The 26,015-nt window shown below is 43.0% G+C and overlaps 2 protein-coding genes across 2 annotated transcripts; both read left to right on the plus strand.

The window, feature by feature from the left end:
* Nucleotides 1–19,207: 19,207 nt before the first annotated feature.
* Nucleotides 19,208–22,045, plus strand: LOC126568816 (protein Son-like). Its single transcript, XM_050225458.1, has one exon. It carries the CDS (start codon nt 19,238–19,240, stop codon nt 22,043–22,045), a length of 2,808 nt encoding a protein of 935 aa, XP_050081415.1. The 5' UTR covers nt 19,208–19,237.
* A 1,389-nt stretch (nt 22,046–23,434) lies between these two features.
* Nucleotides 23,435–24,442, plus strand: LOC126567444 (superoxide dismutase [Mn], mitochondrial). Its single transcript, XM_050223664.1, has 4 exons — nt 23,435–23,472; nt 23,644–23,791; nt 23,853–24,228; nt 24,300–24,442. Exons 1-4 carry the CDS (start codon nt 23,435–23,437, stop codon nt 24,440–24,442), a joined length of 705 nt encoding a protein of 234 aa, XP_050079621.1.
* Nucleotides 24,443–26,015: the final 1,573 nt, after the last annotated feature.

The following is a 26,015-nucleotide window of genomic DNA, read 5'->3' on the forward strand; positions in this document are numbered from 1 at the left end:
TCCCTTAAATTAAAATTTCTTCAGCGTTTTCTATCAAACACTCGCCAGTTCCTTCTCTAAAGTTTGTGGCGAATATCAGCAGCTTCCTCGCCCAACGCCCCTATTGATGCTGATTTCTAGATACAGAACTTTTGAACACAATCAGTTATCTAACTTTAAAAAAATTGGATACGTTGGTAGATAATAATTGTTGATCTTCATGGGTGCGTAGTACAAACAGAAAACTATTATGCGATGCATACACGCTTGAGTTTAATCCAATATCCGTACTGACAACCTTCTTCTTCAATAAAAAAAAAGTGCGAAACCATTCTCACCGACGTCTCATGCCTGGCTGCAATAAACTAAACGTGTCATCAGCCTCACAGAACGATACGAGATCGGTACTCGGAGCCTGTGGGGCACCGTACAAGATTGTGATCTAGCGTGAAAACAAAACGACATGGTCTCAAGACAGTCATTAGTGCAGAAAATAAAGATGGAGGTGGAAATTGTAGTCGAGCAAAATGTGTACCGGTGGAATTCGCTCTTTGTGCCGATGGTCCTTTGTCGTTTTTCTTGATAGGTTGATGGGTGTTGAACCACATCAGAGAGAAAAAAAGGGTAACTACCGGCCATTCTAGCTGAAAGGTCTCTGTTCAGTGGTGTTGTGATCTGGATCTGTTCCCGTGGCTTGCAAAATACATACAAGCGATGATCGAAAAAGAAGTCTTTGTTTGGCATGTTTTCGTTCTAAAAATTTCCAAAACTACTAGACTTTACTTTAATAATTGATCTGCCTATGCAATAACAATTACTACGACAGTGCCGATTTACCAGACAGACCAGAAAAATAATAAAGCGCCTCCTAGCGCTTGCAGCTCTTTAAGGCGCTGCAAGAAATCTTTCACCCATTCGACGGGCCATTCGTTATGCTGTCTGCGAGGCATCGAAGTGTGTAGGTAGATACGATGAATCACATTCATCAAAGATGTCTGCTCGTCCTCTTCGACCTCCACCGGAGCGAGGCAGGACGATCTTCTTGTAAAAGTTGCGAGCTGCGTTTGAGTCTGCGTCAGGATGTGCACACGCAAACCTCGAAGGACACAAAGCGGATAACGGCTAGATGGCGATTTCTATTTTTAGTTGACGTCGTTTGCCAAACAACACCACCATTTCCTATCCTTAACAGCATCCGGCAAAGAGGACATCGTCTAAAATGCGATTGAATTCATTCGCTGCAATATGGTTGGAATAAGAGCTTGTTACAGAAAAATGAATGTGTTGAATTTTAATAAATACATCGATTGTTCCATTAAATGAAGCAGAAGATACACACTACCCGATGCCTGCAAGAAGAGGTTGGGCAGAAATTATTTAGCAACTGCGAGCTAAATTGCTTGAGCGCGTGGCATGTGCCCGAAACGTATCGACCCGTGCGATGAGAATAAACTGCGTCACCACAGCTGACGTAACGAATGGATATCGATTTTTCCAGACCGTGGTTCCCTGCGCACACCTACCCACTAGACCTCATCATCGTTTCCACTGCATTTCGTTGCAAAAAGCTCGTCGGTAGGCGGAGAGAGCTATCACCAGCTAGAAGGAGAGCGAATTTACACACAAAGATGATCAGCTGCAGCAACATACGACCGTCGGGAAGCTCTATCAAATGATATTACCAAGCGTCGCTAGAGGTGCATAGCAATCTTTTGTAACACGTGCCATACTGTGGCCTTTCCGTTGGCAAGCATAACAACAGCATCCGGAAAAAAATCCGCAAAAAATTTCCATTTCCACTTGACTCATGCACAAAACACATATTCCAGATGTGGTATGTCAATTATATTTTAATAGCCAGGCTGTATTATGCACCTAAGCCTTTGATTCTTAGAAATGAACACACAAATAAAAACCCCACATGCAATGTGGAACAGGAAAATGTATCTTTTAGAGTACTCAAGTAGGGACGTTTAGCTTCTGGCAAATACGTAATGGATGCCTATTAGCATGTCAGGCGATGCTTGATGTGTGACAAGTTCAGGGTATGTTATCGAGAAGAAAACGACTCTTGGGAGCTTTCGTTCATTAGAAAATTGTGTCAACAGGAGTATTATTTCAAAATCATTCCTAGTGATGGACAATATTCTGCAGAAAAAAAGTATCTCAATAAGTAGCTTTGTTTTTTTAAATGTTATTCTCATAAATGTATTAAACTTAACAAGTTTGGAGCCCCGAACTTGGCTGAAGATGAAGGAAGTACAATCAATACATTGCTCCTCTTGCAATGTTCAAGGATCAAGAGTTAATACCCATTGAATGAAACACATGCCGCATCAACTTTGTTAGCATCGGCCGAAGTCTCCAGAGTATCCCATCACGTCCAACAATCCACGTAACCTAAATATTATTGACCAACGATTCTCGCTTCCAGATGAACGATCAAACACAGGGAGACATCTAATGACGTACGATTTAATACAGCAACATCAACCCATCAGAAAATCGAACACTTGTTCGACCGCCATTGTCTGAAAACGGAACGCAACCGACAGCAGGAAGTTGGGACACTCATGACAGATAACTAAAATTTATGGTCTTCAATTTGCACCAAAATGGTGTAGTGTTCGCTTTCCCGTGTGAGGTTATTTTCGTGTAGTACCTTGTCTACCGTGTTGCTATTTTATTTCCTTCCACTAGAGAGAGAAAGCTACCTCTTGACAAGGTGCTTCTCCATTTTTCGTGCAACCATTATATGTTGGAGGACACAATATTCTGTGATGTGAACGGCCAGCTTTCTCACGCCATCAGGAGGAATTCTACGGGCAGTGAGCAAAAAAAAAAAATGTACATATAACTAGCCCCAGAATTCACACTGCAAGTGGAAGCGATGAAAATAATCTACTCTCTCGCAATCGGGAAGGCTACATCATTCGAAGAGCAGTTTGTTTGCAGGCCAATTTGGAAGAAGCAAAGAAGACACTTCAAGACTGCTACTATGCAAGGGACATTTTCTGCTGAAAAATTGGATAAACTTGCGTCCGATATGATAACCTTTTTCGCTGCCGCTTGAACGATCCGATTACTAAAACACTACAGGTGTAACATAACCTCACATCGCAAGCTGAGCTTCATCCATTGTGCGTGGGATGATGGCGTGGAAAATCGCCACCATCCGACGCAGGACGATTTCATTGGACGTACGGAAAGTGGTGGTTTTCTTGCCATTTGTTTTTATCCCTCCTTGTGGCGCATCGTTTCAAGGTGTGGCTCGCTCCCAGCGATCGGCCGCTGTAACAAACGTCTGGATACACTTCAGGAAGGATCCTTCCATCCGGCAAATTGCGTAAGCTCACCCCGTTCGAGATATGGTTCTGTTGCTTTTCTTGGCTTTCCTGGCACGGAATCCGATCCCACGGCTTGGCGGTATGTTCGCTGGCATTCTTTTACCGTTTCGTACCCATCAGGCAGGGATTTACGCCGGTAAAGTATCGCACCCGGCAGCAGCTCGCACCAGCGGTCGACCATCGAAAGCAGGAGATTCTTGAGCGCTTCGCATACACGTATTCACAACAGCCTGCCGGCTTGATGCCCCGGAGAAGTGTGCTGTACATTTTAATTAAAATTGAATTATTTATTTCAATTCCGATCGGTTAGCGCCTACGAAGGATGGTACGGGCCACACAGAATCGTATCCCGTGAGGATGGCAAATAATCGTATATTGATAATGGCAGTAAACGGATTACCGCATTATTCTGATTCCTGTTAGGTATCTTGTGTCAATTAGGCGTTTATTGCAATCGTGCAGCGCCTCGCTACAGCAGAAATTAATGGGAAATTTATTTCACCACACTAAAAGTGATATTGTTTTGGTGGATTTTTACGATTCATAAAATCCTAAAACAACAACAAAAAAGGATTGAATAATCTTTGTTCTAGAATTTTCATTTTCCAAACAACCGCGTTATTTCAGTTGAAAATTTCACAAATTTTACCTTTTTTTTTGCTCTCGACAAACCACCCCTTTGATTGATGATAATTTGATTGAACAGGTACGGTTCCAATTACCTACGCTAATTACCTGCCAGCACACAAAACAGAAGTGACATCCATTGCTTGTCACAGCATTTTCCGCAAACGCTCTGTAATGGTTAAAAATAGCCATTCTAAATTGGCCTGATTGAGCTTTTATACTATTTGCTAAAGCTCACTTTATGAAAGCCAAACCACAGGCTTCGGCAATAGCTACCACACGCTAAAGACCCAAACAAACTGGAATAAAACACCATTTTAAGGAAGTGTTTCTAAACGACACCACCATTGAAAGATTAAATTCGAATATTTCATGCTTAGTGCATTGCCTCGTGAGCCCTCCGGAGACGTTCGCCGGGACGTTGTTGTTCCACCGGTGCGTGGAAGCGGCCGCATGCTCCCTTCAGAGCACTCAAACAACGCTACCCACAGTGGGCTCATAGGCCTTTACAAATGAGTTCGTACCACTAACACTGCCATCGTGTTACTTCACCATAATGTGCCACGCGAAATGGTCCACCAGTATGACAGGGTACAGTGTGCAAAGGTCCCTTGCTTCGGCTTACAGTGCCATTTCACCTAACACACACACACGCAAACAGTGCCACCGACGGCCAGGTCTTCTTGTGAATAAAATATAATCTTTATTTATACACCTTTTCACCTCCGCCCAACGGCAGGTGAAGGTTACCGGGGTTGCTGGCACTCCACACCGGAAGGAATATGCCAAGAAAGTAAGCGCTTATGTTGGGGAGCTGCGTGTAAATATTGTAGCAGGTAATTTTGTCCCCATCATCTTTGCACGGCTTCTTCGACCCTTGGGCGGGACTCCACCGTGGGACAGCACCTTCAAAACGTTCTGCCGTACAGCAAATTGAAACCTTGAAGGCCTACCTGCAACACACTTCGGGCGGCGTATTATGACTTCATGAATCCGGCGTGTCGTTAATTTAGGCCCCGAAAATGAAGATGTTTAAACAGACGGTTATTTTTGTTGCACCTTCAGCTATTACACCTTGTCGCTTTTCCATCCTGCAAGGCTATACAACACGATTTGTCGCGCGTCTTGGACGCCTACCTCTTGACTGCCATATCCATCCAAATTCTTGTCACGATCCACGCGCTCTTAATTGCAGCCCCTGAAAGTATGCACCGAAAAAAAAAATGGCCCAGCTAGGTCCTCGCATAACGTTCCTTTCGGTCACATAAAAGATTTGCAACCAACCGTACCAACGGCTGCTTCATTAATCATCGTGACGTTTATTATGCATTCTTTTAGGAACATCCGTATAATTTATGGGAGGTAAACATACGGAAATATTGACGCGTAGATGAGCCAGAGATCTGGATTGGATTGTGCTAAACGAAATTCATGTAAACGAGCTTTGCTCCGAAGTTGGCGTTCGTGACATGGTCGGTAACGGAAAACCGTCCCTCCAAAGCTCATCTCAGCGCAATCTTGGTTAATGGCTGAAAGTGGCTCAAGGTTAACGAGCTTTCTTCAGAATTGGTTTGCGGAAGAAGTGCTCGGCGAGAACCAGACGGATGAGACCAAATTAAAAATTGTTTTGTATGTTTAACCAAAATTTAGTAAAATAAATTAAGTGTGCTATAGCTTAGCAACAATCCTCGCAGATAATAAGCTGTAAAATGTAGTTCTTCCATACGGCTATAGAATAAAATCAATGGAAATCAAACAGATCGTTAAAATACATAAATGATGGATAAATCCTCATTATTTCCCGGAGTCGGATTAATCCAACCCCAAGGCATTCCGGAGAAACTCTGGAGTTATCCGGAATTTGCTCCGGAGTAATCCGGTGTGCACTACTGAAGTAATTGACGGTAACTGTTTTTACTTCGTTTTTGCAACAAAGATGGTGATCTGGTCAGTAATCAGCCAGATATCCTCTCGCGATGGGCTCAGTACATTGATGAACTAATTAACGACCAGTTCAGCGAACAGCTAGAGGCCCCACTAGCAGATGGTCCCGATGTACCGTCGACACCTGACATCGAGGACACACGACAAGCTATTCGTCGATTAAAGAACAATAAGGCACCCGGAACCGACGGAATCGTAGCCGAACTGGTCAAAAACAGGAGTGCCTTACTAGAAACGGAGGTTCATCAACTTGTTACTGGGGTATGGGATAGCGTATCGATGCCTTGTGATTGGAATCTCGGCAAGAAGGGAGATATGTTGGACTGCAACAACAACAGGGATATAACGGTGTTGAATACCGCCTTAAAATTATTCTCCTTAATCCTTCAGGATAAGCTTGTCCCTTTCGTTGAACAGATAGTTGCAAAATATCAAAGAGGATTCCGTAACGGAAAATCTACCACTGACCAGATCTTCACCATGCGGCAAATCTTGAAGAAGATGGCTGAACAGCAGTTGAACACGTACCATCTCTTCATAGATTCCAAGGACGTATATGATAGCCTAGCCATGGTAAAACTTTACGAGGCCATGAGCTCTTTTGGAATCCCGGCCAAACTGATCAGGTTTATTAGAATGACCAAGACCGACGTCACATGCCAGATGAAGGTGGATGGAAAACTCTCAGGGTCCTTTGCTACCACCAAAAGCCTGCGTCAGGGATATGGGCTCGCCTGTCTCCTATTCAACTTGACGCTAGCGAGGGCCATCCGAGAGTCGGAGGTAGAGACTTCGGGAACCGTCTTCTATAAGTCAACCCAGATCCTAGCATACGCTGATGATATAGACATCATTGGTCTGCGGCTCTCCCAGGTGGCAGAGGCCTACCAAAGGATCGTGCAGGCGGCAGAAAACCTCGGTTTGCAGATTAACGATATCAGCGGCCCTACTAAGAAATCCGTAATTACGTGGGGCTGATGTGCGGGTGGGTGACCGCAAATTTGAAATCGTCCAAATCTTCAACTATTTCGGATCAAAAGGCAGCACCGAAAACAGCATAGAAACGGAGTTGCGCGCTATAATGCTGGCGCCCAGCCAGTCATTCTACAGCCTGAGGAAATATCTCACCTCAAAAAACCTGTCGCGACAGTCGAAGCTGGGACTGTACCGTACCATTATAGTCCGACTACTCACATACGCCATTGAGACATGGCGGCCCTGTCCAAAACAGACGAAGCCCTCTATGCGCGTTCGAGAGGAACATGCTCAGAAGGATCGTTGCAATGGAGGAGCCGCTACAACGACGATCTGTAAGAACTGTATGACGACCTCACCGGCGTGCAGCGAATTAGGCTTGGCAGGCTCCGATGGGCTGGCCATGTTATACGCATGGCACCGGACGATCCAGCTCAGAAAGTCCTTTTAGGCCGTCCACACGGACAGAGGAGGCGTGGTAGGCCCAGATCGAGGCGGGAGGATGGCGTGGAATCATCCGCCATAAAGGCTGGGATAACGGATTGGCGGACAACGGCGCGGGACTGTGAGCGGTTCCGGACTCTGTTAGGGCAGTCCAAGACCGCAAAGCGGTTGTAGCGCCTGATATGTAAATTAGTAAGTAATTTTTTACTTCGGATTCAAAATCGAAATCGAAATCGCTGTCGTTGCCGGAGTAATTCCGCAATCCCCCAACCAAAAATGTATTTGTTCTGTAACACAAATTTGTTAATTTGTTTGTAACAAACCCGTTTCGTTGATTTGCGTTCTGTTTTTGTTTCATTATCAACGTCTACAGCAAAGTTTAAAATGTCATAATTGTATCCTATTGTTGGAATGTTAGCCCAAAGGTATTAAAGTCCCATGCGAAAGGGAAAGGCAAATGTTCACGGAGGAATGGATTCGGTTGGGAGGAAGCAAATTAAAATAAATGATATTTACACAACATAATTATGAAACAAACGTATGAGAAATACAGTGGAAAACTAAGGGAAAACTAGGGAGGAAATTTAAACTTTGGTGTAGACGTTGATAATGAAGCAAAAATAGAATCAGCAAAATAGTTTTATTACCAACAAAGAAACAAATTTGTGTTACAGAACAAATACTTTTTTGTTTGGGGGTATTTGCGGAATTACTCCGGCATCGATCGCGATTTACTTCGAGTTACTCCGGAGTAACTCTGGAAGAAATTTCGGAATTGACTCCGAATTTTTTCCCGCAGTAGCTCCGGATTTTACACGTCAGAGTCGGAGTGGTTGCATTAATCAACTCCGGAGTTCCCATCACTAGTTCTAAGAAAAGTTTTTCCTCCAAACTTTCTTTTATTTACATTAAAAACAATAGCTAATTAGCTACACATTTCCAAATTATTCTTCTTTTTTAAACAAACAACCAAATCACACGCTCGCCTGACCTGCACGAACGATATAATTCAAACACAATAAGACAAACGAAAAACAAACACATATTTTAAACTTAATGCCCAACATGCATGGTTCGTTACGATAAGAATTGGGATTTCTTTTAAAGTTTCCCCACATAGAATCCTTTCTCCTCACTCCTCTCTTATTAATTCGACTGTCTTCGCTATTTCCTAACCCGAAAACGCTACTCTTTTCTTATTTCGCCCGCCGTTCGAAGCACTTTATGAGGGTTGCCGACAATCGGACGTGAACGAGGAAGTAATGTTAGGAATTTCCGCCCTGTACAAACAGTACCATTCCCAGATGGCGGAAAATTCGATTTCCGATCGACATCTGTTTGCTGTATTCTTATTAAACACCGTACCTTTCACGATTGGAAGGGGAAAAAACGGGCAGAGCCTGGCCGCACCGTTCGCGAATTTTTTTTACTGTAATGGTATATGGACACAATTTTTATGCTCCACAATCGGGCAAAACACAGCCTTTAACCTGCAGGCAGGCAGTATTGTTTTCTTCCCCAAAATCATACTGCCAATCGGAGGGAAAATCTGATAAAACTTTTTCCTGCCGGTATTCCCTAGCGGGCGCAATGAAGACGCTTTCAAAGCCCACCGGTAGGTACAAGCCGAGCCAGTATGATATTGGTTATAGCTTTCCGTTCCGGTTAGGGGTAGGTAGACATAAAAATTTTCTGCCAACTCGCGCCATGAACCAGCATACACGGATAAATCCACTCTCTATCGTAGATGGGCCCAAAACTAGGGAGTAACAAAATAACGAGATAGGTTCAGTGTATTCCATGCCGTTGCGAATCCCGACACCGAGCGGTATATCGGAAGGGAGCAGTTTACATTACAATTCCCACCGATGCACCAAGCATTTCATTGGCACAGCAACCGTTCATTTGCTCACGTGCTCGTCGCGGTCGCGTTTTGCAAAAACAAAGGCTTCCTTCGTGTGGATATGAAATCGAATAGAATAAAACAAAAACATGTACATTTTTCCACATGAAACGGTTGAGCTGTCCGTGGTCAACGCGGTTATGAGCGCAAACAAATAGCTGGAAAAAGAAATCAACACACGCGCATTTGCGCTTTCCGCCGGGCAAGAATAAAACAAGGAACGATCAGAAGCAAAACGTGCAAAACGAACCTTTTTTTTTCTTCGTCCCTTCAACTTGAACGCGAATCAGTCGTGAAAGGAATTTTACAAATAAAAAAAAAACGACTGCAAAAGAAGACGAGAGAGCCTGCTGGAAACATTATTCATTTTCCACTGAAAGAAGGCACGCGATATGTCCCTTGCGAGCAGTATGGTAAGAAAAAAGAAACCCCACTTGCTTCGTACAAGTTGAATTTTTCTCTCCAAGGGCCTGTCATGGACCGTGGTAAGAGATGTGAAGGTATCGTACCGTATCACGAGAACTTCGCGCTGTACAATGAGCGGTAGATGTGCATGTATATCACAAGTGGATCGATCGCATCGGTAGTTCGGTAAAAATAAAACGTGAAAATAGAAGTTGTAAGAAAAAGCCTCCATTTAATCTACTTTTAAAATGTTAAAATATTCAGTCTTTATTTCCTTTTTAAGCAAAAAGAGATAAATAATAAAAGCCTGTCTATTCGAGAAAGTATATCACAAGTCTAGCACGCTTACAAGCTCAAAGAACGATAGTTTTCCTCTTTCATTACCAAACACCAAAAATACCGTCCATCGAAACCGCAACAAAGCCCCACTCTTCTAAATACAGGAGTTACGCCTTCCAATATCCCTTCAATAAGCAACGATCAAACCTCACACTGCGACGTATGTTTTACGGTAAAGGGTAGGTTCCTACCGTATCCTTGGGTTGAATCTATTTCTCCCTGCCCTTCGATGACACTATTACTAAAGAGATGGTTCGACGACTAAGCACTAGACGCAAAAGCAGCCGTATAAATCCATTAAAATGGAATACTTTGAATGTGTAATCCAACCTGTGTCCGTACGTAACAATCATGTACGCAAAAACCACCTTCACCACAAGACATTCCGGACATTGGACATTGGAAGTACCGGAAAACCTCTCTTTGAACCATTCCACAAACGGATTGCACATTCGATGGTTTTGGTTGGTTTTGCAGCCCTTTTGCCCGGGGGTGTTATGAATATTTATCATTTTGAAAATAATGAGATTTCTTGCGAGTAGGAATCGAATGGTGGTATCAATCGTAAGAGCAGTATGGGGAAAAAATCAAACCAAGAATAATTTTATTCATTTTAATATTGGAAATGTGTTAACATTCTTGTGATGTAAATTGGTAATGTGTTGGAGAGTTGTATTACGTATTCTTTTTTGAGAAAGATGCTGTTTTTCTATGAAAAACTTACATACTAAATCCATCTAAGTCTCATAATACTTCTCCTTCTTCTCACATAGAAATCTCCTGACAGGCGAGTGGAAGGTGATCGAAAGGTGGAAGTGCTACTTCGAAGGACACCTGAACGGTACAGAAACAAGATAGGTTGGTACAAGTAGCAGAACAAGCCAAAAGCAGCAGCAACACAGCAGCAACAACACCAGTGACAGCAACAGTGCAGAGGATGAAGTGTTTCCGCCATCTCTGGATGAGGTTGCCAGCGCCATCAAGCAGTTTAAAAGCAACAAGGCTACTCGTAGTGATGAACTGGCGGCCGAGTTCTTCAAGATGGGACCGGAGAGGCTTACCGTCGAAATGCACCAGCTGATCCCGAGAATCTGGGAATAGGAAGAATTACCGGAGGAATGGAAACTGGGCGTCACTCACCCAGTCTACAAAAAAGGCGACTGACTGGAATGCTCGAACTATCATGCCATTTCAGTCCTTAATGCCGCCTATAAGACCCTATCCCAGATCTTGTTCTGCAGACCTGCCCCCCTTGCTACAGATTTCGTCGGAAGCTACCAAGCGGGGTTTGTTGGAGGCAAATCCACCACCGACCAAATCTTCACTCTTCGGCAGATCCTCCAGAAGTGCCGAGAACGCCAGATCTCTACGTACCACCTGTTTATCGACTTCAGGGCGGTCTACGATACCAAAGATCGAAATGAGCTATGGAACATAATGCAGCGGTACCACTTTCCTGGAAAGCCGATCCGGCTGTTAAAGGCCACCATGAACGGGGTGCAGCGCAGAGTGAGAGTATCGAACTTTTTTTCGGAATCGTTCGAATCTAACAAGGGTCTGAGGCAAGGGGACGGACTCTCCTGTCTACTGTTCAATGTAGCCTTGGAAGGTGTCATACGAAGCGCGGGGCTAAATAACGACATCCGTGGCACGATTCTCTACGCTATCTCTTCAATTTCTTGGCTTCGCGGATGACATTGACATCGTTGGCAGGACGACAGCGAAGGTGTGTGAGGCGTACACCCGACTGAAACATTGTGCAGGGGAATCGTGTCTGCTACAGCCTTCACCGTCTGCTGAGATCTAGAAGACTTGGAGACCGCACGAAATGTGAGATATATTGCACACTGATTCGCCCGGTGGTTGGACCATCCGAGCGAAGGATGCAAAGCGTGTTTGAGCGTCGCATCCTCCGGACCATCTTTGGCGGTGTGTTCGAGCATGGAGTGTAGAGAAGAAGGATGAACCACGAGCTTCCTGAGCTATACGGAAAACCGGACATCCTGACAGTAGCAAAGACCGGCAGGATACGATGGCTGGGGCATGTTATGAGGATGCCAGACTCATACCCCGCCAAGAAGGTATTCGTCAGCGACCTCCAGTTCGGCACGAGGTGTCGGGGAGCATAGTGAGTTCGTAGGCTGGATCAGGTGAAGGATGACCTGCCGGAGATTGGGTGCCTACATGGATGGGAAGCTGGGGCCAGGGATCAAGTTTCCTGGAAATCTATTGTTGACCGGGCCATGTCACGACGACGTGCTCTTTAAAAGAGCATGCCAACATGATGATGATGATGTCTCATAATACTTATACGTGGGCTGCTACATATATTTCTGGCCTAGGCGACAAGAAGTGTAGCCAGATGCAATCGGATGTTTTTATTCGAAAGTTTAACATTTTTGAGCATAATCTCACACTCACAACTTTTTGACGTACGACCATTTCTTGTGATGTTTACATTGACTTGAACAAATCAATTTTTGCCAAAAAAAAAATGGAATTGACCCGTGAACATTTTCGTGCGATCTTTTTACACAATTTTCGACGTGGACTATCAAGACAAGATTGCTTTGAAGAACTTAAATCTTTGTATGACGATGAAGATCTTCTAACACTGTTACTGTTAAAACTGGTAAAATGAATTTAACTGTGGCCGACTTTCGCTCAATGACGAATTTCGAGAACATTAATGCCGTTCGAGATCTAATTGCAGAAGATCGTCATGTGACATACTGCGAAATAGAGGCATCTTTGGGCATTTCTTGCACCAGCAAAAACAATATTTTGCACAAACACTGAGCCGTAAAAAAAAAAATTGGATCCCACACATGTTAACAATCGCTCAGAAAAAAGGCTCATGTCGATTGGTGCAAGGAAATGTTGAAAAAATTCGATCATGGTGCTTCAAAAGATGTTGATAAGATCGTCACAGTTGAAGAATCATGGATCTACGCGTATGAGCCCGAAACAAAACAACAATCGATCGTGTGGGTCTTCAACTTCGAGCCAAATCCAACGAAAGTTATCCGTGGAAGAAGCACTTCGACGCAAATGGCCGCTTGTTTCTTCGGCAAAACTGGGTCATGTGGCGACTGTTCCACTTGAAGAACGTAGGACGATCAATTCTGAATGGTACACCACAATTTGTTTGCCAGAAGTCTTCGAAGAAATTCGAAAAACGAACAACAGAAGACGGATCATTGCGAGCTCTCACACATCAGCTCAAACCATCGCTCATTTGACCGGCCAAAACAGTCGAATTGATGGGTCATCCGTCCTATAGCCCTCAGTTGGCACCCAACGACTTCTTTTCATTCGCGCACATCAAGAAGATGCTGTTGAAACGTTCAATAACCACGTTTTGGAGGTATCTCAATCAGAGTGGAAAAAATGCTTCGACAATTGGTTTGAGCGCATACAAAATTGTATGAATTATGGTGGACAACACTTCGGAAAAGGATAAAACAATTTTTGATGATAAATAATTGCATTTTCATTATTACAAATGGCCAGAGCTATAAATAGCAGTAAACGTAGTAAAACCATTTCAATTTCAATCTCAATTCAATTTATTTGTTTGCCTAGTGGTTTAACAAAAGTTGCTTAAAAAGTAATGTAACTAAAAAATACCCAAACCTAACTTGACCTAACCTAGCCTAACGAACAAAAAACACGATGGCTACTTATAAGGATGAGGATAGGCGGGAACGAAAAAATATTAAGTAAAGGTGAAAGTCAAAAACACGCAGTAAAGGGTTCGTTACAAGTACAATCCAGCAGGAGGGATGCGATAAAGGAGGATTGGGCATTGGCACGGCGGGATTCGAGGGGAATTAATCCAAGTATCCAAGATCTGACCTAATAACAAGACAGTGCAGAGGCTTGCTTTACTGGCGGCAAAGTTAGTAAAGGCACCTCTGCACCCGTTCAAGACGGTCTATGTGGATCCTGGCCGAGGGCGACTAGATCACAGAACAGTACTCAAGCAGCGATCAAAGAGACAAACAGTACGTTGAGACAAGAGGCATCGTGAAAGTCGCTTAAGAACGTCAAGGGTCCTCCGAGCCCTACAGACTAGGGAGTCGATATGATGTGAAAAAGTGAGGTTAGAGTCAAGCAATACATCCCAGGTACTTAACAACAAAAACACGGTTAACTTGCACATACATTAGGTATGTAAAATAGGAGTGTACGAGCACGTGTAAACGAGATAACATTGCATTTGTGGGGACATAGGGTGTGAAGGTTAGGATAAATTATTGCGGTTTGGAGACGAACATAAACAGTCGGGGAGGAAACAGGGTAGAAAAATTGAAGATCATCGGCAAAGTACAGGAAGCAAAACGGTACAAACATCGTTGATAAACAGGACAAACAGTAGGGGATTAAGGATACTCCCTTGAGGTACACCGGCACCGGAGGAAAAGGGTGTTATTAGTTAGAATTGTTTCACTGCAGAATCAAGAGTTCTAGAATTTTACTAAAAACCAAAGTTTTGCGATAAAAAAAGTTGCCCGAAAGGGATATGATGCCGTCTTTTTGTGTTAACTAGTCAATTGGCCCGGTAACAGGGCTGCGCAACATAACTCCGGCTATGCAACAGAACTCCGTAATATATCTTAACATATTCTTCTTAACTTAACTTCATATTCAAGTTTGACTGGTTAATAATTTAAGAGTTGAGGAATTTCGGGCAAAGTGGCATGCGTGTTTGTTGGAGTCGTTCCGCGAACATACTGATCGATGGTACAAAAAGATCTAAAATGCTCAACATTGCGCAACATTTGATTCTGATCTGAATCCTCTGTAGTGTATCGATCTCGATGGTTTCGATGAAAATCTTCGCAAAGATCGTCCACCTACGCGTCCTAAAAGCGGATTCTGAGGTATTCCGACAGCGAACAGTTGACGCAACTGCGATGGCATCCAAAATGAACCCCGCTACTGGCGTTGGACTCCAATATTCATTACGCCATGGGCCTCCAAACGCCTTGATTCACCTCTGGTCCCAACGTATGTCGTAAAGGAAGTTGAATACTGAGCATGCACTGGACAATGGACAGCACTTCGTTGGTTTTTGTCCTCACAGGAGTCCTCACAATTAGTCATTATAGAAATACGTCTTCTATGCCGATGCTCGGCTTGACGTTTGTGGCGCAATCTTTACATTTTTCCAGCGGGCGTCTCCTCTGGCAGGGTGCTGTATCGCGCCAACCATGCTGAGTTCTCGGGAGGCACATCGAGAGTTTCCGATCGAATAGGGTTCAAAATGGGAACCGTTGACGTTGACGTTGATATTGGCCACGTTCCAAGTGGGTAGCGTCGCTATCGCTGCTTCGAGATAACCCGTGACCGTTGGTGTCCGTTCCTGAGTGGTAAAACCGGCAACTCGACGTTGGCGAGTCAGGCCGATGCGTCGCAACCGTACCACTCTTTCGGCAGGTGTCTCCACAGATAAGGCCGCTGCATCTTGAACACCCGTAACGGTTTGCGTGTCTCGACGCTGTTCAATCATTTTACAACAGTAATATTCGCAACCGTGAATTATTTAACTTATTGCAATCATAAAAACCAACACAATGACCGCTACATAATTATTATGAAAAGACTTGTAATATTGATGTGTGATTTCGGAGAAACACTGTCAGATATCATGAATGTGGCGAAACTGTACATTCAAGTAGGGATAAAGTCTAATCTTGTCTACGGCATCGTGCTTTCCCATACAATTTAGAGAAAAATTTAACATACAAGTAGGGGCAAAAACTACGCTTTGCCCATTGGAAAATTTGTATAGCGACAACGGCCGCAGCTATTACGGCAACCAACTAATGTCCAACTAGTCTTGCCTTAAACATAGTCACGAAAACTTACTTACTCACGGATCACCCGGACTTGCTACCGTACACATCAACGTCGTCCTTTCGCACTGTGACATGACAAGCTCATCGAACACTGCTAGCAGGTATGGTCCGATTATAGTACAATTCTTCTTGTTGGCTTAAAGACCTTAAAGACCTCGTAAAGCCAAGAACAAGAAGAGAAGATCATGCTCGTCTGCACCCTCTCGAGCGCGGCTAAGAGGTATTTGACAGGTGTTGAAAAAGAGTTCATTCAATATGCTCAGAGGCGTATGTGAGTGCTGGAAATGTTAGAGAATGTGTCATATATAGGCTCATCTTCGTCCGCTCTATCTATGTTTCTATCAGTAAGGACTTTCAACTCAGTTTTTTCTGACTTCAAAGGTGCGGCGGCGAAAAGCAGTATTACGCTTACGATTTCTTTTACAATATTTATTCATCAATTTTTCCTAACAAAGTTGTCCATAATATCAGTTTTGAATTTCCACCTTTTTTCCCGCACTGATGCACTGATCACTTATTCAAAAATCCACCCTTTTTTGTAAGCGACTTTTATACAAAACATTAAAGTTCACGTTAAACTTTGTTACCTTTTTTACAGCTACATACGTAGAATTATCCTGGTTTTAACATGCCACGTAGCATACATTTTCCTTGCAGAAATGGAAACGGCACGAACCAGCAAACAGCAGTCGTAAAAACCTGACTAGTCAACCAAAAGGAAGAGCGTGCAAGAATAATATACTGCATCCGGCTCAACGACCACTGTATCAGCATTCGAGTTCAGGAGGATTATAGGGGAATTTACCATCAGCGAACGGTAGAGGTTCGGCAAACATTCAGTGCAACATTCCATTCCAAGTCCAAAAAAAAAATAACTCCATTTCATTCAAACTTTGCCATATGTTAGGTTAAGCCGTGTCTTTCACTTGACGTGCACCGAAAAACAAGCCTTTTTAAACCATTTTCCCTCTATCGATTTTGTCTGGATGGTGGTTCACATGCAGTACCGTCAAAACGACGACACTACACTGGTGCCAAAATGTCCCGCTTTTGCGACTAGGAATGAAAAATTACACACTGAGTCATACCGGCCCAACCAGATTAATGGGCATTCAGCTAAGTAGCGAATGTCAGAATGGGCCCAACAGTTATGCAAACTAATGTGCATTACTCTATTTGCATTTAATGAGCTTTTTTATTTCTATTTTTATTTAGACTTTCGTCGGTTTAAGTAAATTAGCAATCGTGCATGATTATGATAATATCAAAGAAATTAATACACCTATCAGGTTCATCTGCATTACCAGTTACAAGAAAGAAATCAACATGCAAACGCCAAGGCCAAAAAGGTGTGTCCTTTTGCTTCGAGAAAGTTTCTGGTGGCAGTACAAAAAATGTTCAAAAGACGCTCCGACTTGTAGTAGCAGCATTGGTAATAGAGTCATCTCGAATTCAAATTTCTTCATTCTTGTTGATTGTATCACGCAAACAAGTTTTCATCATAATTGGACACGCTCCGGAGGTCTATTTGCTACAATGTTTGGATAGTCTGGATTCTTTAGCTAAGGAAGTGCGAAAAGAGGATTCTATGCAATTGGAATAAACTTAGTTTTAAGGATAAAACTATGGTAGTTCTTTTTTTTCAGTAAGCTTTCCAATGCACTATCGGTTTGCTATTCTGTACTCGATTTATATTTGTAAGCTGATGAAGATTGCCCGTGGGACAGCAAGCAAGGGGTGAGTGTATGGTTAAATCGATTGAATAATAAATGAAATGCAGGAACGAATGAGCGAAAAAAATATTTCTCCACAGAAAGCCAGCATCTTGTCGTCGAAAGCCTTTCGGTGAACCTCGGCAGGTTGCCGTAGCTGAGAAGGTACTTGCGTTCCAATCAACGATCGGACAAATCGAGCTTTCGGAATATACAGCCCATTTCTGAATGCTCCAAACGTTCCATATGCAATAGGAGCGTCCATTTCGGAGGATCGTAAATTAGCAAACGCTCAGAGCAACGTTATATAACAATGTATAGTTTTCGAGGGTCCTTGCGCAATAAGGATGATGAGTGGATGCGTTTGCCGCACTGTGGAAAGTGCACGTAGTGCTCTGTACAAACTGTAGTTTGGATATATCAACTTCTTTAAATATCCTTTCTGATCTGACAAGGATAGTCTCGCAATAACTAAATGGTAAGAATTTCCCCTGTCCAATATTGTCTCTACCATACAGATTTTCAAAGATTTCCTTTCAAAACACAACCATTACACAGCACTTATGTTCAAACTATTCAACAACAGTTTCCAAAAGTAGCTTTTATGCTAAGAACACTTACCTTAATACAAACAGGTGCAATAACTCCAGAAATCAGCTGTACGAATCTTCTCACGGATCCAAATCTTGACTCCAATTTAGCAGCAGCACCTCCGCGAGAGCCTTGAAAATGATTCGCAGTCAAGCACACATACGCACCCCCAAACACAACCGCGCACTGGCAGCACAGAACGGACACACATTCGCTCTAAACTTTTTGCTACTGTAGGTGTATGACGACAGTGAGCAAGGGAAAAGTTCGCCTTTTCCTGCGGACCCTTTGCGTGTTTTCCCTGTGGCTGCAGGTTTAGGTTGTCCCGGACGAAAAGCAACACAACCAACCACCTGCAGTAGGAAAAGTGGGTGGTACGGCAGGAGACAAAACAAAACAATAATACACGCTGTTTAGTATGGCGGATTTACTTACGCGATTGCTGCAATGTGTCGTTTCTGAGAATATTTTGCTTGAATAAAATGAACTGCACTTATATTAAACTAAGAACAGACATCATCATACAAAATTGGCACAAAAGTCCTAGCAAGACAATTATAAAAATTAATCAGAAAATTTTACTCATAAAAAATATACGCGTCATAAAAAACCGCAATTTAAATGAAAAGCATAGTTGATTAACTAGACAAAAACCAAATGAAAAGCATGGAAAAGGATTGATCCATGAAGGAATTTTTGTCATCCAAGCGGTTATATTCACATTTTTTGACAGTACATTTTTTTTTGCAAATTCAAATGAAAGTGTTAAAAAATATTCCGTTAGATTTTTTCATAGGACTTTTACTGTTGCATTATTAACATTTGACAATTTACCATCCAAAACAGCCATTTTTGAACATTGCAAATTATTTCAATCAAATAATAATTATGTCCTGTCTTGTACCCATAGTCATAATGCGCGGGTTCCTGCTGTCAGCTATTTTCACCCGTTGTCAAAATAAGCTCGGACGAAAACAATAACTTTGCAGCAAAGTTGTTTTACTAAAGTTTTTTCGTGTTTCGTTTTAGATTAATTCGTAAAAATGAACTTTTAACATTTGTGGCAACTAATTCAATGTATAAGCAACAGTCGTTTGGCCGAAAACCATGAGCACGAACAGCGATAAAACCGCAGACAAGCAGAAAGGCGATAAGACGCAGGACATCTTTCCGCTGAACATCAAGATAAAGCAGGAAAAAACGACGAGCTACGAGGACTCTAGCAAATCGGAAACGGTAGACAAACTGTCCATCGACGTGAATCTGAAAAACATTTTTTCCACCACCATCACCAGCAGCAGTGGTACGGAAAAAGGCACCGAAAAGGGGGACGTTAAGCCTGCGCTTGAGCCACTGAAATCATCGAACGAAATTCTCACAGAACTATTCCGGGTGTTCAATGCTGCTCCGCCGGAAATCATCGAAGACGATTCGAACGATGCAGTGGAACCGGAGAAAAAGAAAAAGAAACATAAACACAAGAAGAAAAGCAAAAAGAAAAAAGGTAGTGAAAGTGAGTCGGCTGACGAACCGGTAGAACCTGCTGCGGAAGAAGAACATGGTGAGAAGCGGGTGAAGAAGAAAAAAATCAAGAAAGAGAAGGACAGGGAGCGGAAGCACGAAAAGCACAAGCGAAGCAAACATCGGATTGGCGAGACACTACTGGTGACAGTGAAACAGGAACCGCTGGATGATGCCGAGAAATCTTCCAAACGACGCGATGATGATAAGCTTAAAGAGAACGGTAAATCAAAGGAAGTAAAGCCGGAGGAGGAAGCTAAACCACCTCTGAAGGGGAAGATACAAATCAAAAGTCTGAAGGATAGCGCCATATTCAAGGAACTTGCCACAAATTCTCACTCTCAGTCGACGGAACGACATAACGAGCGGCATCTCGAACGGGACAAACCATCGTCACACAGGTCGTCCCGGGGAGAGCTACGCAAACGAAGGACTTCTGAGACCGACCTCTCGTTGTCCGATGACGAGGAAAAGAAAAACGGCAGGTACTATGATTTCTATCAAAAGAAGTACAACTCTTTCTATGCTGGATTTGAGGAGGAAAATGAGCGGAAAAGGCACGACCGGAAGCGTGACCGACATAGTAGTGAGGATCGTTCGCGAAGGCATCGTTCCAATACATTTTCCCGTTCACGTTCACGTTCGCGCTCTCGGTCACGGTCCCGTTCTAAGGAGCAGATCGATAAGCAGAAGCTTCTAGAGATCGCACGCAAAAATGCAATCAATATGCTGAAAAAGGGAACACTCCCTGGAGCGCAGAATATGGACGGCGAATCGAAAGCTAAGCTTATCTCCAAAATGCACGCCAGCGGTAAGACCATCGAAGAGCTGACCGCATTCTGTAAAAAGATTTCTCACAAGGACAATGCGAACGATCTGTCCAGCGTGTCGTCTGATGAGAGCGATCATGATGCGGACGGAGCCAGCAAAGCGTTCCATCATCCGTTTCAGCTTAAAGAAGCGGCACCGATTGTGATGAACATCCGCAACGCTACCACCATTCAGCCGAAATCGGCCGAAGAGAAAAAAGCGCTTCTGATGCAATTTCCTGTATCGTCTGGAGCGCAACATCGCAGCACGGAAACAGAATGGGTACCGGTGGAGCCTAAAAAGCCGGCCCTTCTCACCAAACCTGGCTCGACCGTAGACTCTGGGGCGTCTGGTGGTGGATCCAACTTTGTAAATAGGCCCAAACCGAAAACTATCCTACCACCGTCATCCACGTTTGTGCCACAGCAAAGCCCGCTACCGGATTTTTCATTACCGCAACCCTTACCAGTACAAGCCCCTTCGATACCAGCGATTCCTCCACTATTGCAACCGAATGTAGGACAAACACCTGCAGCTCCGTTACACCCGGCTCCTTACTCTTCGAACGATACCGCCAGCTTACCGTACCAATCGTCTTACCTTCCACCGATAAATCCTCAAATACCGCAGTCCACGCACCCAACGCCTTCTCACGTACAACCGTTCAACAATATGGTTACACCGGATATCACGATGAACCTTCCCGTCGATACCAGTATTCCTCCACCAAACTTAAATCCTAGGGGATCTGCCGGGCATCTGGAACCACAATCGAGGCCGCTATTTCCACCCGGTCCGGGAACTTCGCTTCCCCACCCACGCGTGGGTCCAGGATCGGACAACGTGTTTAACACGCAGCCCGATGCAACCATTATCGATGTTTCACAGATCGTTAGTCAGCGTTTGAATGCAATGCGCCGGCTGCAGGAAAATCCGACCGATACCGACGCGAGACAGATGCTGTACAACACGCAAAAGGACATGTCGACGTGGGCCTCATCCAAGGCGATGCCTGGGCAATTTTTGGGTTCCACCGGTGTCAACTGTCTTAGCCAGCGGGAACTGGCGGAAGGCTATCAGCCATGGGCTACCCGTGACATGATGAAACAGTCCGCACCAGTTACCGGCGGTATGGGCATGCATTTGCTACAGAAGATGGGCTGGCAGCCTGGTGAAGGTTTGGGCAAGGAGAAGAACGGTTCCTTACAGCCACTCCTGCTCGATGTAAAGCTGGATAAACGGGGGCTCGGCGAAGAAGAAAATAAACCGAGACAACATCAACCGTACCCGATGCCACCGTTTCCACGTCGCGATGGTCGATCTAGGTATATGACCTTAAAGGTCAACACCGACGGTAAGCATCCCGTTTCGATACTGTGCGAGTACGCTACAAAGCACAAGTGGAATCCACCCATGTACGAGTTGGTGCATGAAAGTGGACCGGGACATGCAAAGAATTTCATCTTTAAAGTGCTCGTAAACGGTCTAGAATATCAGCCAGCAATCGCCAACAACACCAAGAAGGAAGCGAAAGCGACAGCGGCAAAGTTTTGTCTGCAGCAGTTGGGCGTAATGATTACTTAAGGAGGGCTTGGTAGATGAATGATACAAATGATGAACATAGATGCAATATATCCCTTTTTTTTGGTAAAATTGTCCTAATAACCACTATTAAGGGTTTTGTCAATGTAAATTTGACTTAAAAGGCAGATTTTGTACAAAGGGACTAACGTCAACATAAGGATCCGATCAGTATCAGCAAAACAGGAAGTAATTTATGGTTAAAATTTTTGCTAGTTGAGCGTTTATATTTCATAAATCTTACTAAGCTGTGCATAGGCTAATCTTTTGTTCATATCGTGAGGACAATTCCATTTCATGGAATTAGTGAATGTAATATACATCTACTTTTGCAATAGCTTACAATCTGTTAAAAAACATTCATCTGTACACGACTGTTTGGGCCTCTCTCTAAAGTGTAGTGTACGATCCCAAAGTGAAATAAAAGATAATTTTCACTGCAAAGAAACCACCGAGTTCTTAACATCCCAAATACCACATTTTTTGCATTATTTTCTATTTTGTTCAACTATATCATTTTTATTTCATTTTATGGATGGGCTTGCCTTAAAGGCTTAACAATGTAACTTAAAAACTAACATTAAAGGAAAGATAACGAAGAGGAAGCACGAGTACGGGAACGAAAAATTGACATGCCATGACGGGACATGATAGTGGAATAGATGCCGAGGGTTTTAAAATGCCGCTTGCGCTTTGACGGTCATTCTAGCCGTAACGTGTGATCCTGGATGGCTTATGGAAAGAATGTGTTGGAATCGACGAGAGGCAAATCGCGTGAACTTGCGCTTCTTATGTACTGGAACTTGGAACCATGCAGATCTAAAGTCCTCATTACGGATAGAATTTGAACCCCCGTCCCTGCCGTGTGAAGACTGGTGCTCCTGTGGCCCTTTTACCGGAATAAACAATGGACTCAGTACTTATAGTCTTTAGACCGATTACATGGTCAGTAACGGCACGTTAGGTTCAAATTTAGATGGAGTGATGACGTTGATGGATCCATCGGAAATGCCGAAATATTAGGTTTTCAGATAATGGCACTGAACTGTTACTACGGGGTAATAGAGCCAGACAAATAATTAGGTAATTATTTGATTTTGTTAAACTATCTTCAACGTTAAATTCAAATTGCCGCATTTGAAAAGTGCATTGTGAAGTTTCAAACTCCAATGTATAAATTTGGCTATAATCGTTCCAAGAAGACGTCAAATCTATACCCACACACAAGCAACAAAGTTAGATAATAATAATTGGGAATAATAATCAAGTTCGCAAACGATTGCCGGTCAGTGGAAGCAGATTTCGTCTACACCTCCATTATTCGAAAACAACTCACTTTGTGCTTTGTGTTTGTTTGTGTTGTGTAGAACGCTTGTAACGCGGATCTGAAAAATGTTGGCCGTACGTGGTGCACTGTTTTCCACCGTTAAGTAAGTAAAATATGTTTGTTCAGTAATTGAAATATTAGTAAGAGTTTCTGAAGTTCTTTAAACCCTCCACGGGTTTCACCTGTTCCCCATCATTTCGTCTGTTATGTAAAAGGGGAACGATTACATCCCGGATGTGCATTCAAAATAGCCCAAACAATGTGTTGATAACAGGCGGCAGTGTATTTATAAACAATTTTCTTCTACCGCTCGGCACAGGAACTGCAGCGCCGTGCTGGGATGTCGAAGCAAACATACCCTGCCAGATTTGCCGTACGATTTCGGAGCGCTCGAACCGGTCATTTGCCGGGAAATCATGGAGGTAAGCAAAAATGGTGGCAAACAAAATGGAACCGGTATGAATGTTGTTGCTTCCTTTTTAGCTGCACCACCAGAAGCACCACAATGCGTACGTCACGAATCTGAACGCTGCCGAGGAGCAGCTGCAGGATGCGGTGGCCAAGAAAGATGCGTCCAAGATCATTCAGCTTGGCAGTGCGATCAAATTTAACGGTGGTGGCCATATTAATCATTCGATTTTCTGGAAAAATCTGTCCCCGGATCGTAGCGATCCTTCGGCGGAGCTGCAGAAAGCGCTGACCCGCGACTTTCAGAACATGGAAAACTTTAAGAAGGAAATGAAAGCCGCGGCCGTTGCTGTGCAGGGATCCGGTTGGGCCTGGTTGGGCTACAATAAGAAGACGAAGCTGCTTCAGATTGCAGCCTGCCCGAACCAGGATCCTTTGGAAGCTACCACCGGTGAGTGTTGGAGAAATATTTTTCTTAAATTTAAATTAATAAATAACTATATCCGTTTGTTTATTATGCAGGACTTGTCCCGCTGCTTGGTATCGATGTGTGGGAGCACGCTTACTACCTACAGTACAAAAATCTTCGACCCAACTATGTCGATGCCATATTCGACGTTGTCAATTGGAAGGATGTATCCGAACGGTTGGCAAAGGCCCAGTAAAACCTTCTCGGGTGCAGCATTCGAATCATCGACACGGTCAAGTTGTACGAAGAAATGGCGTTTTCTAAAAATGTATCGTGAACAAGGCACGGCTTTACTATTGCACCAACATGTCGATAGCTATTCGAAATAAAAATATCAGCTTTATCGTTCCCCACTATGCCTTTATGGTTGCGAAATAATTTGACATTTGTTTTTATTTACAACATTCATTGTAACGTTCGAATGTGGGTAATCGTGATAAGCTGGGCCTTTAGTAGAAGAGCCTGGATACTGTTGGGACCAAAAAACATTGATATACCCGGACCCCTGGTCAATTGTACTTACCGCGCATAACACTCACTTGCAGAACCGTTGATACGCTGGATTTGTTATTTCATTTCGATCCATTCATTTATTTTACAATTCGTTGCGTTTCAATATTTACACAATGTTTCATTTCAACAAGTTCAACCTTGAACCGTTCATTCTAGTAATCACAATGCTATCTCGTATGAAACCTTTTAAAAAAAATCTTTCTCACCATGTATGATGTACATTTTCATAGAACTGTACACACGAAAAGAAAACATAAAAGAAATGTTAGCATTCGCATTAACCAAACATAAAACAGCTAAGCAATTAATGATAAATGAGGGGGAAAAAATATAAAATAAATAAATCTTCAACTCTTCCAGGGTTTATAAAAGCAGCGCGCATTCTGTCGTTAGTTGGTAGGTATTCTTAAGACAGGATAATTATAAATATAAACAGGTTTTATCTTATTATCTTCCAAATGCAAATGCGATTTTAAAAAAAAGAGGGGAAACATGTCGCAGTGCAGTATTTACTGTTTAACCGATATACTTCATTTATAAGCTCACTGGGAAAAAAACGCGGCGTGTACAGTTTAACGTTTTGTTTAACAGCTAGCATTTTGTAGAAAAAGATTTGTCGATAACAAAAGTAGAATATTAAAAAGTAAAGAATTTATATGAAGGAATTAGTGCAAATAGAGATACCGCTTCAGTTAGAGGGTCACGATACATGTGTTGGAATAATAGAATCACTTAGGGAACTGTTTCAGATAGATAGTGAAATATTACAGGCCAGTTGTGGAACTTTGCATTCATATAGTGGAATTTTACATTCACTGAGTAATTAGAAAACTTTTGTAACAAATTCATAGCATTACGACCTGACCGTTCTATTCGAACAATAAGCTTGTAATATTCCACATTCGTTTAAGTGATTCAAATGCTCCCATGTTATGGATTGAGAAACCCATTAAATCAGTTTGAATTCTTATTGTTTCTAACTATTTTCTTGTACAAATTTCATGTTCTGTACACCAAAGTTGAAGAAATTGTTTGTGGTCTTCTTCTAGCTGCAAGGGACGTCACTAGCACAATCGCAAACAAAATTTTATCTGTACACATATTAGACTTTCCTTCTCATCGTACCCTTTTTAAAGCCTCTTAAAATTGTGTCTTTTTCTATCTTCATCATCAGGTCGGAAGATTTTCTTTGGAACCTACGTCACGTTAAACCGTTTAGAAGTGGCAAGAAGTAGCCCTATACCTTTGCTGTATAT

This window comes from Anopheles maculipalpis, chromosome 2RL, assembly GCF_943734695.1.
Source record: "Anopheles maculipalpis chromosome 2RL, idAnoMacuDA_375_x, whole genome shotgun sequence".
In the NCBI taxonomy this organism is placed as follows: domain Eukaryota; kingdom Metazoa; phylum Arthropoda; class Insecta; order Diptera; family Culicidae; genus Anopheles; species Anopheles maculipalpis.